Raw genomic sequence first — 16,799 nt, forward strand, 5'->3', positions numbered from 1 at the left:
CCTGTATTAATCCACACTAGAGGAGAACACTTTGGCTGTCCTTCAGGATGACATGTGCACTTATAAAACCATTATTTCCAGGATTCTTTCAGATCCACATCATCCCCTAAACTAAAACTATCAGCTTTGTGTTACAGGTGGAACACACGCTCATAGCGTAGCAGAATATAGGGCCTGACTTGAGCTTGTTTAAATTAATTATTCAGGCTAATTAGCAAAAGACTGAAGCACAACATGAGAAAAAACATATTGCAGGCATGCTAGATTAATAACCTCTTAAATTGCTAGGTAGGCAAAGTGAGAGGCACAGCAACAGTGAGGAGTGTGTTATACTTGTACCTTAGAGACATGAAGATGAAGGAAGCACGAAAAAATTTGCAGATAGTATGTAGGAAATGTGGATTAAGAGATCAAATGAAGTCTGCAGCTTTTTCAGACCTGAAAAGCTGTATCTGTACATCAACCGTATAATTTTGATGTAGATTTCAACATACTAACATAAATTCCAGACGTGTCCGTAAGGGTTTTGGGTTTTGTTCCTTCAGCAAACTGACCACTTTTCCAGTAACACAGCTTTCTTAGTCTTTTCAGGATAGCTCTTAATGCTACGAGGAGCAGTTAACTTCTTCCACACTGAACAAAAAGTAAGGAAAATTTCAATGCATAGAAATTGCACAGAATGTTTTGAAGAGAATTGTGACCTTACCTCAAGAATGAAATTTCAACTTTTATATTTATGGAGACCAGAGAAAATCCTAGGAGTTCTTGTCCTAAAAAGGATAGTCTTCCTTCTTAGGGAGTACAGCTCCAGATTTGATTAGATCTATTAATGAGGTCAAATGATGCTCTTAGGCTGGTAGCTAATGTAAACCAAATCTATTTATCACTTTGGCAGTGGTTCCTGCAACAAAGTTAATGACCATTACAGCATTTACACTTAGCCAATCAGGAGTGGTGCTTTTTGTGCAAAAAGGCAGTAGTTAGTAGTCAATCATCATCATCCTCATCATAATAGTGTTGGTAAATGAGCTTCTGTAAAAGAAGAGCAACGTGGCTATTAACCTTAACCGTGCGGTGAAAATAGATTTCTTCCTCCAAAGGCCACTACTGATAGGTGGTTGCAGCCTTGATAGATTCTTGCAGAATAAAGGAGGTTGAAATACTGGACAAGGGCACAACCCAGGTTTAGATTCTTTGCTTCAGTCTTTTAAAAGAAAACTGGATGCTTAAAAAGATAAAGGTCAAAGCCTGCTATTTTTTTAAATAGCAGATGAGAATAACATTTTGTCCAAGGGACTGGAGTTGTACACTGTCAGGGAATAATCAATTAAGTTTCTTTTTTCTGTATTAGCAGTGCAAATATCTAATAACATGCAGATTCTACAGAACTGTATCTTTATAATATCTTCTGATACACGTCGTAGTGACAGCCATGTGCTGGTGAAACAGAGCAGACAGCTGCAAAAGCTGTTGTCCACATTCATGCCAGTGGTGCTTTCTTGGGAAGTTTGGCTTGGCAGGGAAGGAGCACGGGGAGTTACATTGTGTGGTGCTTGTTGAGGCAGAGGTGAGGTGTACATTGTGAATGGGTCTCTCTTTCCATCCCAGCACTTGGGTGAGGCTTGGGATAGCTGGGCTGTTGATACATACTCCCTTGAAGTTTGCAAAGCTGATACCTGACGTGACAAGCAAATATCCTGACCGGGTACAAATATCCTGACAAGCACCTCTGAGTAACAGATAGAAGACATGAAAATGCTTTAGTTTGAATGCCTGGGGCAAGCCTGGGACTACTCCGTCCTTCAGCACACAGCCCTCAGGCACTCTGGCAGACTGCACGCTGCAGAACGGCTCGCCTGGCTTCTCTGGCCTGCCAGGCATGTGTCATATACCAGTGCAGCAGAGCCCACACCATTATGCCCCCAATCCCCCAAACCAGTGTCATGCGTGTAATGTTCTCAAAACACCTGCAGCACGGATATGGTCTGCTGCCCTTTACTGAGCTGACCGTACCCCTGCACAACTGAATCAGTACACAGTTTGAGATCCCTTGGGAAAGTGCACACGTACAGCCACAACCGGCCTTGCTTAGTCCCAGCGAGGCAAGCAGAGTCACCCCGAGGTGAAGTAGCACAGCTGCAATTCCTGTACCTTGCTCTGCACTCTGCAGTTGACACATGGTATGAGCCCTTGCCTGATTATGGTGCACTCATCACACATTGCTGGCCATGCACCACAGCAGGATCCACTTGCATCCAGATTTGAGAGGACACTGGACCAACAAAGTGTATTTTATTGATGATTTCTGTGAACATGCAGTGGCTCGTGCTGGTTGTGCCAGCAACTGCATGTAAGTATCATAGGGCCAGTTTTGGTGTTACAGACACCCAAGAAACAAAGGTAACGGGACCATGTGGGGTATTTCCATTGTAGCGAATAGAGGTAGGGAATTTAATCTCATGCTGAGGGTTCGGCATGAAAGTGCTTCCCATACAACTGTTTATGCAAAAAATAGACAAGACTGGCTTGAAGAATTATTGAAGATACCAAATTTTCATTTGGGGCATTCGTGTTGAAAGCTGTCACCTGGAACACCAGAGTAAGTCATTGCTGAAATCTGTTTTTTTTCTGGGGCTAACTGCTAATCACCTCAATAATATAGCTCAGGCACTCCTTTTGGATGGTCCTGGCCAAAGAGAGTCTTCTGATTCTCTGTGTCCTTTGTTTCAAGCTCTGGTCATGGCTATAACCTTGGCCACTGGCGAGTTATTGAGGTGCCAGGCTGGTTGTCTGGGTTCTCTCAAAAAAGAAGATGTTCAGGGTCCCAGGAGGGTCTTGGTGATGTGATACAAGTGGTATTTAGCAAGGGGCATACACAAGGGAGTGCTAGGCAATGTGCTTGGACAGACTGGAGCTGGTGCTGTACAAGCCTGGCGGATTGTTGTAGGATGATGGTTGGACAAGGGTATAGCTCTTGTGAGAGTCAGACCAAGATGGGCATGTACCCACCCCGCAGGCCTGGGACTTTGTGCTGTAAAGCCTCTCAGACAAAACTGCCTTTTTATTTCATCTGTGTGCAATGTATAATCTAGTAAGGCATTTCTTCTGAGTCAGTGCCTTTAGGCACTACCCACACACAAATAAGTGTCTATTAATAATGATAATATTTAATGAAAGAATCTTGTTCAAAGCTATGTCTGTACATTTAAAATAACAGATCAAGAAATGCAGATATTCAGTTGGTTTCACTGAGTATACAGTGTTACCCAGCAAAAGGAATACGCATTTTTAGATACATTGCTGTCACAAAAAAGAAATACAGCTTCTCATATGAGAAATTACTGCCCACATAATGCAGCTGGCCTAATATATAGTCAACATTTGAAAACAAAGCTTTAATTCTAGCTGGAAGAAGGAGATTATTTTTGGTTTGCTCCTTGATTGTTTTGTAATTGATTTATCACTACTACAGCTATGCGGTTAATTTTGTTTTTAAGCATTCTGGACACTGAAGATACAAAAAAGTTCCCAAACCTGTTAGAAATTATCCTTTCTTCCTGCTTATCATACTGAAGTGCTGGGACCCAGGGCACCTCTGGTGTATGTTTAGCTCTGGTGTAACACAGGATGTTCAACACCAGTGTTTTACTGTGCTGGAGGGGCTCCTTCTGGATGTGACTTTGTGTTGCCTCTGAGCACATGGAGCTACGCAGCATACACACACACCAGCGTGGCACTTGAGGTGCTTCCTCTGGTGGGATCTGAGGTTGACGCTGCACCCCAGGCTGCTGTCTGGTACACTTGCTTGCAACATGCGCATGGCATGCTCCAGCACTTATCTCAGTACGCTTGCAGGGTGCATGCCGAGGACCTGCAGCTGACATGAACTTTGCTGCTGGCAAAGTCGTAGAAGGGACTTGTGGTCTTGCAAACAAGCTTGCAGCAAATAAAGCCCCTGTTGCTTCCTGTGTACTGTGCCAGTCAGTAATGTAGACCAGTGCTCCCATGGTGTCTGCTATATGATGCTAACCAAAGTCATTTTGTTCTGTATATATTAATGCCTGCATCTCTGCAGTTCAGGTATGATTACCTACCTCCTTTGTAAGACACTTTGTGATCTACTGATGAAGTGTGCTATACATGAGCCATTTTTATTTGAGACCTAAATAAATACTAAATCTCAGTAAGGAATAAAACTGGTTATTACTTTCAATGGGAACTTGGTATATTACTCCAATGGTTGTTAATTATTTTAACAAGCCTTTAAACCGTAAACCATTGTGTAACAGCATCCTGTGTTAAGTTTGTATATGTTAACAGACTTTTGGCTTAAAGACAGATACAGTTTCTGTGGGTTCATCTTGTCAGAAATCACGAATCGGTTCCTTTTTAAAAAGAACTTTACCCCTGCATAATATTTTATTTTAAAATATGCCAAATAAGCTTTTTCTTACTTGGCAGCAGAGGTTTTACCTAGTTCTGGAACTTGAAACATTCAACATATACTATGTATGTCTGATTCTGGTATGTAAGAAATGTGTTTACTGTTTTGAAAATTGAAATACAACCACCTTTGCAGGGCAGACCTTGAAAATATGACACAAATAACATTTCCAAGTGTTCAAAAACTGAGAAGGAAGGTAAAACCAGGGTTCATTGGGTATAGTGAATGAGATCAGCTAAGAAAATCAAATATATATAGGCATAATTGATTTTTTCTCATCAATTCCATTACTCTTGTGTCTTATTCTCTTTATTTCTGAGTCCTGGGATTGGTAAAACTGGAGTATTTTGTCCCTTTGAAAATCCTAGTTCCAAGTCAGAGGGGGTGCATGACTTTTTTACTGGTTTGTTTCATTTTTTTTCCTTCAGACTATCAATCCAAGTTTGAAATGCAACATGCTCTATGTGTCACAGGAAAAGTGAAGTGTGACAAAACATACAAAGACAAAATACAAAAGACAAAAAATACAAGACAAAAGCAGACATCTCAAGTCTCTACAGATTTATTTGTCAGAATTGAGTATTAACTCCATGGATTGTTTTGTCCCTTCTCAGGGAAGTACTTGGCCTCAGCTGGTGTTGGTACATAGAGTATTTGGAAAGCCTTCAGCAAACCTGTCCGGCTTCCAGGTCTGGTTGGAGGCTCCAGCTTTCTTCATCTTCCCCAGCTGCTCAGTGTGCCCAGTGTTTTCTCTGGCAATTATTTAGAGCCTGAATTCATTTAGTTTTCAAAGCTTTATGGCAGCAGATACATGAACCGATAGGAAACATCAGTCTAAAAATATTATCTACTTGATTTGAAAGCATCTTTCATCAAAGTCTTTCCTTTCCCTGCCCTGTTTTCTGTAGAAAGTGACTGAGAGGCTTTGCCGGAAAGGGGAGGCTGCTCTATTTGTCACACTTTCCAGTGCTGCTGTCCTTTACAAGGGACACGCTGTGCAGCAGGGAGCTGAGCTCATGGTTCCTTCTCTGAGCCATTGTATAGGAGCATAGAATCATAGAACAGGGTTGGAAAGGACCTTAAGATCACGAAGTTCCAACCCCTCTGCCATGGACAGGGCCACCTCACACAACCACCTCACCCGAGGCTCTGTCTGACCTGGCCTTGAACACCGCCAGAGGTGGAGCATTCACAACTTCCCTGGGCAACACATTTAGTGTCTCACCACCTGAAGAGTAAAGAACTTACTCTTTATATCTAACCTGAACTTCCACTGTTTAAGTTTGAACCTGTTACCCCTTTTTCTATCACTACAGTCCCTGATGAAAATATTGCATGCCAAGTGGGGGAGAAAACGGCTGTATATTTGCTGGAGGAAGGGGGAGGCAGGAGCAGGCAGGACAGATGGGGGCTATGAGAGGGTGAGAGGAGAGCCATCAGCCCCACAAAAGTGTGGCACCGCTGGGAAAAGCAGCCAGATGCCAGAGGGTACAGGAGGGACCTTTCCGAGGAGCCATGTGGCCACCAAGGAGGCTGTGCAGTGGTGTTTGTGCTGAAAATGAGCCGGAGAGCAGCCATGACCTGGGGCCTGACACAGCCAGCAGGGGGGAGATCTGTGTTAACTCTCTTTTGCTCATATTCTATTTCATTTTGATTCAGGGGGAATGGACAGGTTAAAAGAAGAGATAGATAATTTCATTTTAGTATTTATACAGATGAAACCAAACATTTGAGCTTGAAGGCCTTTGCAATCTCCTTCCTTCAAGGAGACACCTCAGCAGCTTCACTTCCTCACTTTGGCTGCCCCACCATCCCACCTCACCTGGAAACATCCCTGCCTTGCTTTCTCCCCCATGTGTCTGTAGAGACAAGGGGCAGAGGAGCTGATGAGACTGAGCAGTGAAGAGCTGGGAAAGGGAGGGAGTGAGCAAAATATGTTGGAAAGAAGGAGAGAGATACAGCAAGGGAGTCAGAAATAGTTCTGTTCTGCAGAAAAAAGATACGCTGTTGGGTAGATGTGTTTTACCATGACAGAGCACCTATCACATGCCCTGAAATGTGAATTAATACAACAATAAACATAAACAACCTGCAAATTCAAATAGGAGGTGTGGGTTTGCCTTCAGGTAAATATTTTAGTCATTTTATGCATTTTAACTTCCAGCTTTACATGCACACAGTAGGCACATCAGATTCTCAAGCAGCCCAAACACCTCAGCTATATTTGTAGCCATATCTAGCATTACTGCTAAATTCAATGTCAGTTTATTTGCAAAAGCTGGAATGTTCAACCATACAAAGTTCGCATAATTTTGCATGATAATGTCTAGCAAAGAAGCTATAGGCAGGAATATATTCAGTGAGTGAAGCCATCTGATCAGTGCACTTTCACAGACTGTTTTGCATGTGGGGAACTTTCACTGTCAGAACACACACCTCAGCTCAGTTAAAGCTTCAGTAACTTCCATAGACTATTCATAGAAATAGTCTTATGCAACTGCACATGCTCAGAATATAGAGGTGGGAGGGAAATGTCAGCATGAAGAACATTCATTAAAATACTTCGTAATGGTTCCTTCTAGTGATGGGTCTAAGGTCGCATCATTAACTTGAACCACATTAAAAAGATCTGTGGCGAATGTAAGAAAGTGAAAATAGTATTTTGCAAACATATTATTAAATCAAGAGATCATTCCTAACAGTGTTTGGGGTGGAAGCATTAAATGCCTGGAGGCTACTATTTAAATAATCACTGTTTGTAAGTATGTATTTGCTGGTTTTATCTTCCTCTTTTACAGGCAATTTTACCATGTATCAGTATTTCCTTTTCTTTGTATTGATCACCTTTGTATTCCTTCTGCTGGGAATAATGGTATATATTACCTGGTCTCAGTACATTTTCTTTTTCTTTAAGTAACTTCTAATGAAAGTCAAATTGATTCCCAGAATGTGGCCCCTGGGGAGTTTCTAATACAAAAAGTCTGAACATGGCTATATATGGGGTTTGCTTCCTGATAAGAAGCTGTAAGTGCAAAAGCTATGATAAAAATATGATTAGTAAATAAAAATGCTAGTGCTCTCATATTCAGGCTTCCAGAACTTCAGATTAATGCAGTGCCCTTCACACACAATTATTTGTCAATTGCCTCTTCCTGTTACACATCATGCCCCCTCCGAAACATAGATTATTAATATTTATCAATTCTGACATGCTGTGGGGCTTCTTTGCAGAATAGTATGGAAGCTGCCATTGACTGATAGTCCTTTGCTATCACAGTTTAAATGGGGCTGCTTAATTGTTTCATTGGGAGTTGCCAGTGGACAGCATTTTTGGTATGGAAGCTTTCACTTTTTAATTCAGCCCGTCTTTTCAGTTCTTCCCTGACTTTCCTTCTCTTTGGGTTCTAAGTTAATAAAGTTTCCTCCTACATTGCACAGAAAGGGAAAAAATTATTAGTGTAAAGGATTTTATTCTCTTTTACAGACTGTAGCACTTTGATGCTGTTACACGTTTTGTGACTTCCCTCTTACTGTCTTTCCTCTGGAGTCAAATGTCCTCTAAGGCACTTGATAATTTTAGGTCATCTAACGGAAATGTCAGTTTTAGACCCAAGACCTATGCTACTCCAAGCATTTTGTGTAAGGCCAAGTAAGGATATCTTTATATAAAGTCATCAGTTGTAGCTCTTACATTGAAAAACTCAGTAATACATCCTTTCCTTTGAATCTAGCATATTCAGTGGAACAATACTTACTGACAGATTGAGACACAAGCTATATTTAGTGCAGTGCAGTAGAAGCAAGTCAGTGGAGTGAAGCAGTTGGTCCTGAAGACCCAGCTCCACACTGCAAACTTTGTGGGGGTAATGCTCTGGTTTAGGTTTGCTCCCGTGGGCCAATCACCTTTTGTAGTTGCAGTACTGTTAGGTGAGCTCTGGGAGCGTGTATTCCCATTCAGTCCATTGTGCCCTCCCAGGTCACTGCGTAACATGAGTCCAAGCATGGTATACAGATATGGTCTGTAGATATACCTCATAAATGCACTCCTAAGCATGAACTTATAATGTAAGTGCACTGCAGCTGCTGTATTTGTGATGCTACAAATGCATCAAATGACCTGCAGTATGCACATGGCCCTGGCATGTAGTAGAAGGAAGCAACAGAGAGGGATGAGAGGGCTCACAACTCCTTAGCTGCAGCCATATCTGACTGATGTTTAGCATGAGTGAAGGATGCAAAATGGGTACCCAAAATGGTTTGATTATCAACACAATCCTAGAGCTTGTTTTTTTCAGGACCCTCCTATTGGTTAGAAGTAAGCCATATGTTTAATTTTCTGTATATCCTCCTTTTACAGACAGGCTTCATTCCTGCATTTCTCAGTAAGTGCTAGAGCATACCCTGTTTGGATTAGATCAATAAGACTAATTCAAGACCTTATTTATTAACTATTCTTACTCAGCAGATCCCCTCGTATAGATTTTTCTTTAAGAGCCTTGTAGAATCACTGAATCACATAGCAATTCATGACAGCTTCTTCAAAATAAGTATTCTGTATTTGCCCACAGCAGCAGAACAAAGAAATTAGCACTGAAATACCAGAAAATTTACACACATATTAATTATCCTTAAACCAATAGCTTTTCCTTGATCACATAGGTGAGTATTGCTTGTTTCAAAGCACCCCCTTGTGCAAGCACTGGGTAAGACAAGTTGTGCAAGAAACTTCTGGCTCTCTGTCACCTTGGTCAGTTGGTCAGGATCTGCTGTGAGGATCACCTACGCTGCTTCATTTGCCACAGAGGTCTTTCGTTCAGTGGTTCGTGGTTCAAAGACATCCTGAGGTTTCAAACTGAGCTACTGAACCTAATCAAACTGTTTTAATATAGATGGAGGTAGTCTTCAAACTGTAGATTCCCTTTGTTATGCACTTAAACACTGGAAAAATGAAATTCTCTGAAAGTCTTGCAGAAGTGTGGATAGAGTCCAACTGGAATTAACTAATACCCGTCCCTGGCAGTGTTCAAGACCAGGTTGGACGGAACCTTGGGTGGGATGGTTTGGTGTGGGGTGTCCCTGCCCATGTCAGGGGGTTTGGAACTGCATGATTTTAAGGTCCTTTCCAGCCCTAGCCATTCTATGAGTCTATGATAATACCCATCTCCAAAGTGAGCCACTGTGCAGAACCAAGAAAGTGCATATACTGGTGGTAAAGTTTTATAGATACTCACAGTTGATTAAAGGCTGTAGATGTGATTCTTCTGAAGTGACTAGTGACTTCAGTCATTTCATTCTGGCCTGCCCATCTTGAGATGACTTTACAGAAAACAAGTTTTAAAAACTTACCTGTTTCTAGAATTCAAGCTCCTCTGGCAGCAGCATGAAATGGGAAGCACAGATATGAAAACTCTCCAAGTCTTTGGTAGTTTTGGAAAATCCCGTCTTATTATGTAAAATTAATAACATTTCAAATTACGTAAGTAATGTTTTTGAAAGCAAACAAACACTGCTTCAAAGCCAGTGATAACTGTATGTTTCACTTGTCTTCAGTCTAACAATTGCATCCACTGATTGGGCAATCTGTCAAAGGCAGTGTTTGTTGAGCCATCTTCTTGATAGAAACAGTGTGCTTTTATTGGGAAAAAAAAATCCATCCTTTTTTTCTTTTTCAGACTTATGTGTTTAATTTGACTTGGAAATGTCCAGATTTTGGGTTACCCCATTTTTTTCCTAAATTGCTTATGCTTTGTTTAATAAAAAGGGAAGTGTATTTGTTCTGAAGAGATAAATAAGGAATTCTGCATAATTCTTGGTGTCTCAGATATTAATTTGATAATCACTTAATTGCATCACAAGAGCTATTGGTTGAAATTAAATTACAAACAGATGAGAGTAGACAATGCATTATAAAGAAGAAGCTGAGGTATCTGCAAGTGTTTCAAATGCTCCCCAAGGCACCCTACATTGTTCATGCTCCAGAGAACCAAGGCAGCAGTGCCAGAATACCGCTTCTCACCACAGTTTCAGCAAAAAGGCACCTAACTTCACTGCCTACACAAGCTTTTCATCCATAGGATGCATATGTATATATCCTATTAAACGCCCACATTCCCTGTCTCCTCAATTCCTTGTTTCTCTGAATTTACCTGCATTTGGTGTGCCCCTCCTCTCTTTCCTCCCACGGTGCCATCCTGCTGGCAGAGCCCCTTTTCATATTCTTGTTGCTCACTCTATTTGCTGGCATCATGTTTCAAGTGCTGCTGACAAGGCAGCAAACCGAACAGCTGATAAATTTGGGCAACAGCATTCATTTCTTATCAACATAACTCCTGTTCAGATATGAAGTATAGTGTTACTTGTAGGAGAGTCAGTTGTGCTACAAAGTGTTATCACGTCAGCTTTGAAGACACAATGAAATCATTAATGCGTGAAATAGAGATTTTAAGTTGTGATAAGTGAAGATCTAATGCAACTTTAACTTCAGAGTTGCTGCTGGTGACTCCATAAAATGCATCCCATAAACAGCTGTTAACCTGTTCTCTGTTTATCTTTTAACATTCATTTGTTTAGTAATCAGTTCTCACTTGTTCTACATATGGTACAGCTTCCCTTTTACAGCAGCTGCACTTAATGAACATTTGGAAGAACAAAAGTATTACAAAAAATATTGTTTAAATATTCTCCTGCATTATTTTTGTATCTGTCACCAAGGACATTTCAATAAAAGATAGAAAAAATGGTCGTTAATTCTAGAGTAAGGAAGGTGTAGGTACTTTTCCTGAACTGGTATTTTGTAGTGGAAGTTCCTGTGACCGTGCTTCACACTCAGCTTATCTCCTTTTTGCAATTAATTTTCTCTGTTTATTCCCTTCTGTGATTCACTGATGTCAACATGTCAAATTTGATTCACTCTTTGGTTTCTCTCTGTATCACATTAGAGACTTTCAGGTAATGCAATGAGAGCATCTTGCAGACCTGATAGATGAGTGCATCTGGAGATTTTTAGAAAATGTTTACAAGGTCTGAAGGTTTGTCAGGTGTTCTGGCTAAATGTGGGGATCAGTGGTCATTAAAGCTGGTTTGTATGAAGATAATTCCCTTATGGAGTACTTGTGTGTAACTGTTGTAATTCCTTTTGCTTCCAAAACTTCTGATCTTTAACAAGACCATTTTATCATAGCAAGTGTTCCCTGTTACTTATTCATGCTTCAGCCATGCCCAGCATCCTGGACTGGATAAATGGAATGCATGCTTTTCTTTACAGGAAAGTATAGCTGAGGCTATAGCTATTGTACTGAAACTTTGCTAGTGTTAGGGCATGATGACGAATTGCCCTTGGATTGGACAGTCCTTTGTCCTTGGTCAGTCTTTGCTGGTGACTTTGACCTGCATCTATTGTGAGGAGTCTGCAAGTCTCTCAGGTACATCAGTGGGCAGAGAAGTGTTGGTCATTAAAACTGACTGCTTGGATCAGATGCCATTCTAGAAAAGGGAAATTTCAAGTCAGTTCCACCCAGTTCAGCCACAATGGCAGGTAGGGTGGCAGGTTGGTTAAAGAAAGAAGCAAGTAATTGCCTAAATGTGCTGAGTATTTTACAGATTTGCAGTGTCCAAAATTGTTTTCAGATGGTTGATTAATCAAAATAGCTGCAAGTGAATTTGATATGTGTCACCAGGCATGTTAAATAGATAGATGTGTTAAATGGGCATTGTGTATGCAAATGCTCAGGTGGGAGAATGGTGACAGAATATTTTAGAAAGGTATTTCTGCAAGGCACTCTCATTGAAAAAGGCCTAACTGTGAGAGAAATGTGCTTGTTTCTAAATCTAACCCTACTAACAGTTTACCACCTTCTTTTTGTGTGTGTTTCTCTTTCTCTTCCAGTGCCACCTTGGGCCTTAATAGCCATAGCCATAGTTGCAGTCCTATTAATCCTTACCTGCTGCTTTTGTCTCTGTAAGAAATGCTTGTTCAAAAAGAAGAACAAGAAGAAGGGAAAGGAGAAGGGAGGAAAAAATGCTATTAACATGAAAGATGTTAAAGATTTAGGGAAAACCATGAAAGACCAGGTAAAGTACCTCTGCTTTTCTTGAACTCTTTGAGTTACATTTAAAGGTTTGTTTGATGTGTCTAGAAAAAGTTCTTCATGTTGCCTCAGTAGTGCCTCTGTGAAGAGAGGGCTGATTGGCAGCATCTTCTCAATCTCATGGTATCACAAAAGATGAATCTGGCTGTGGTGTCACTGATAAAACAGTCAGCCAGTTTCCTGCTCTGCTAAAAAAAAAAAATGAGCAGGCATATAATGACTCATCTGGAAGGGGAAAATTTATTGAGAGTATCTTAGTTGTCCCCAAAATAACAGTTTTCACTGTCCTTTTTCAAGAACTTGACCAGGGCCTAGTACAATGGTGATATATCTTTCTAGCAGTATTTCTGAGCTTACAAGGTAAACAAAAATAGCTCTGAACTCTAAATCTCTCTTTACACAAAAGCAGAAGTTCTTCAGAGAATGAAACAACACTATAGAAGAAAAAATGAGAAGTGTAAGAACAAGGGAAAACAACCAAAAAGGAAGAGCATAGGAGCATTCAACACAACAATGTTGGGAGAATTCATTTTGTACTAGAGAGGAGGAGATTAAAGATAGTGGTAGCTGTAGGTCAACTGAGTAACTTGGAGGAAAGGATTATCATAATGCCCTTTGAGCAGCATCATTTTCATAAAGGCACAAAACCTTGTCCTTCAGATCTGCTTCATTCAAGAGAATGAAGGTTGCAGGACCTGATTTTTCAGGGCCATAGACTTGACTAATATGTTCCTGAAGGAAAATAAAGCTTTTTTAACCAGGTTTTAGTATTGCTCTTCCTGGAACAAACTGTTGGGAATAAGCAGGAATATAGTGAAATAGATGTGGTATCTATGTGTCCTCACTGCATTGGCAGATTTCTTAAGAAGAGAAAGGGCTATGTTTTTCAAACCGAAAGTGCTGAAGAAATTTTGATTACTTTGCAAAACCTCTTCAGCAGGAACCAGTAACTGTAAAGATATTGCATGGTCAAGTCTGTGCTCCCAAGATGTGGTTGAGCCAGAGCAGTCCAGGATTGCTTATCCAGCCACAGAGAAAGGACAAAAGCATGATCAGGAATAAGTAGTTCCTTCCACAAGTTGGGATCTAGTGTAGAAGAAAGCTGGGCTGAAGGCAGGTTGATGAGAAGTACAATCCAAAGCTGGGAGCCCAAGGAGTAAGGCCAGGTGATCAAGATTTGAGAAACCTAGAGCACAAGAGTTAAGAGGCCCATGGAGCAGTCCAGAGCAAGTGGTGAGATGCCACTGTACAGTGATGGAGCAGCCACCAGTCCGGTTCATAAGCCTGGAACAGGTTAGCATGCTTCTTCAGGCACATAAGATGTGATAGGGGAAGAGCAAAATCAGGGGAGTGGATGAGGAAGCCTTAAAAGTCTGATGACTAGCTGCAGCTGGGCCATATGAGCGGAGTGTGAAAGGAGCTCAGATAAGAGGTGGAAATTAATGGATAGGCTTCACAGGTACAGAGCCATGAGAGCTATTTCCAGTTTCCATTATCAGATAAGAGGCAAGGTTTTGTTGTTCTTGCTCAGTAGAGAGTGTGGAAAGAAAATAACTGAAGATGGAGTTGTTTTGTTCCTGTTCATGCTACTGAATTGCAGTAGCCACTACTAAAATGTCAATTCATTAGACAATTGTTAACTTTTCTAGTCTATACACTACACCAATAAGGTAAACTTTGGCAAAATTCATTACTTTTAAGGTATATATCAGCATTTTATAGAGACCACTGTACATACTGTCATGTGAGTGATGAAGGAAAGCGTGAGGATTGATCTGACGCCGTCGGTTTTGTTTCTCAGACCATAAGTACACGTGGCATGCTTACAGCTATTTCCCCTTCAGCAATGCATGGAAAATCAGATCATCGTTTGTTAGGTTACCCTGGGCTACTCTTAGCCAACTCCTCCCACTGAACCAAGAATAATTTGGAAGAACTGTTTGATTATGTTCATGGAAAGATTATTTTTTTATGTCCTACCAATGATAACAAACCTAATACTTTGATACAGAGCAAATAATGTGCAATGTAATGATTGATATTTATGTGGAATTTGTTCCATATCATGAAGGCTGTTGTTGTATTTACAATATATTATTAAGTGTTTTTAATTATATTCATTAGGACATGGATAAATGACCGTGGGAAATATTCTTGGAAAATAAGTATTTAAAATGCAGAATTACATTATGTAATTAATATTGAGTTTAATTTCTACCTTTTTCATGGGAAAATTTGATAAAAATATGAATCATGTGTCTCTTGCCTACAAGAAGCTCCATCTTTGAAATATTGCACACATAGACATTTTAAAATAATTCCATTCAAAATATTCTGTATAGGTTTTTAAACATACTTTTGCCCAGATAGTTTGGATTTAGCTAATATGTTTTGTTTTACACAGTTAAACCTAAGGAGGGTAGATTCTCAGTTGACGTAAATGTCAGACCTTTAATAAGTGGATCACCAACTCTACCTCCAAGCTTCCTCTTCACTGTCTGGGATTTCAAAACCAGGCTACTTAAATTGGCCCCTTAAATTCATACATAGGAGTCTGATAGCCTACAGATTTAAAGTCCTTGGTGTTCAGTAACTTTTACCAACTCCATTACTAATTTGTGAAATTCTACCTTTTTTTTTTCCTGTATGACTGCTTATTCTAACAGTTGAATTATCAGCGCAAATTTTAATATACCTCGCTGAACTCAATGCAATGATAAATGTAGAATATTTCACTTAAGTGAATTGAACCACTTTAGAGGTTCTGGCATAAAATAGAAAGGGGAATAACAAGAATACCTTTTGCTCTTTAAAGGGGTAAATTTTAGTTATAAAAAAAAATGTAATGGAAGATCAAAATGTCTATCTAATGCCATTATAAAGGGCAACATAACGTAGCAAAGATCTAAAATATTATCAAAACCCAAAAACAGTTAGTTCAGTCATTGTTTGGCCTGAACCTGCAAGTGCTAATTATCTTCTACCTTCCTCTGAGAGTGTATAATAGGTGATAGGCACTAGGCATCTTGCAAGGCACACAAAACTTGAAAAGGAATACCATTTGGTAAGTTGAAAGGACCAGCTTCTGGAAATGTAATTTCCATCTTAGTCTGGTTTCGTTTGTTAAAGAGAATTTCTGACCTACATGTGTTAATGCTGACATGGACATCCATGCCAAATCATTATAGACCCATATAACTTCATACAGTTAAAGATCCTTTTGACAGAGAGACTCGGTTCAACAGTCATATATGATAACTGGATTTTACAGAAAGTGGAATAAAATTTTGTTCTCCATTAGAATATTTGTGTTTGAACATGTCCACTTTCGTGAATACAACTTCAAATGAGAAACTGTTTATGAAATAATACAGATGATGAGCAAATGCAGTTGACGCAAAGTGGGAGATGAGCTGAAAATAAGATTAGGTTTTCAGTCTTGAAACCCATTTCTATTGTAGGCAATGCTTACTTTTTCAGGTAGAGTATACAACTCCCAAGGGCCACTGGGAGGATTAGATTCCTTCTAGGGGAGTCAAATTGTTAATTAATGAATTACTGTAAAAAGGTCATTTCTCCATGGTTTTTACTAATGTTTGTGTGTGGATGTTTTAATTTTTATTTCTTCCTTCTATGTCCTCCTTGTCTATGTTGTGTCTCATGACTGTTCTGGATTGTCACTTGCGGTAGGTTTATTTTGCTATTTGGACACAACTAGTCTAAAGCTCTGATACATATAGTCTTCTGACAGCTCTGGCTCCTTAGTTGAGATTCATATGTAGTAGCTTTGATACACACATCAAGAGGCTGAACTAAATTGATTTGGGTTTTTTTTTTGGTTGGGTATGAATTTGGGGGAGGCTAGAGGAAGGCAGAAGAAAACAGGTTGTCATTCTTTCTGTAGTTAAAGTATTAAACTGTACTAGAAAGCTCAAGTTTAAAATTGATAGGCACATAAAAATAACTTGCTCATTTTATTTCCCTTTTGTGTAAATGTCACCATATCAAAAGTAGAGGAAAACAGTGTGTATTTTTAATTGTTTCTGAGTTTTGCTAAAATGATTGGTACCTCATGAAACTTGCTGTGGGCTTTTGCATCATCTCAGTACAGTGCCCATGCTTTAAGTTCTTAGTGCTCCACACCAAACTCCTTTAAGTGGTCTTACTCCAGATTTCAGTTGGTGCAACTGAATGACAACTAGTTTTTATGAGATCTTCCCATCACAGTTTTCATCTTTATAACTTGCCAGTCTCTGATTATGCCTCTG

The 16,799-nt window shown here is 39.9% G+C and overlaps 1 protein-coding gene across 5 annotated transcripts in view; it reads left to right on the forward strand.

Annotated features, from left to right (window-relative positions):
- SYT1 (synaptotagmin 1) overlaps positions 1–16,799 on the forward strand; it is a 355,083-nt gene that overhangs the window by 246,598 nt on the left and 91,686 nt on the right. For all 5 annotated transcript variants that reach the window (XM_062613815.1, XM_062613814.1, XM_062613818.1 and 2 more), the window contains one exon: positions 12,330–12,514. In XM_062613815.1, the coding sequence (XP_062469799.1) occupies positions 12,330–12,514 (185 nt within the window). The remainder of the gene's footprint in view (positions 1–12,329; positions 12,515–16,799) is intronic.

The sequence above is a fragment of the Pezoporus occidentalis genome, unplaced genomic scaffold (assembly GCF_034315485.1).
Source record: "Pezoporus occidentalis ecotype Australia unplaced genomic scaffold, CSIRO_AGI_Poc_V1 ctg17, whole genome shotgun sequence".
NCBI classification, from domain to species: Eukaryota; Metazoa; Chordata; class Aves; order Psittaciformes; family Psittacidae; genus Pezoporus; species Pezoporus occidentalis.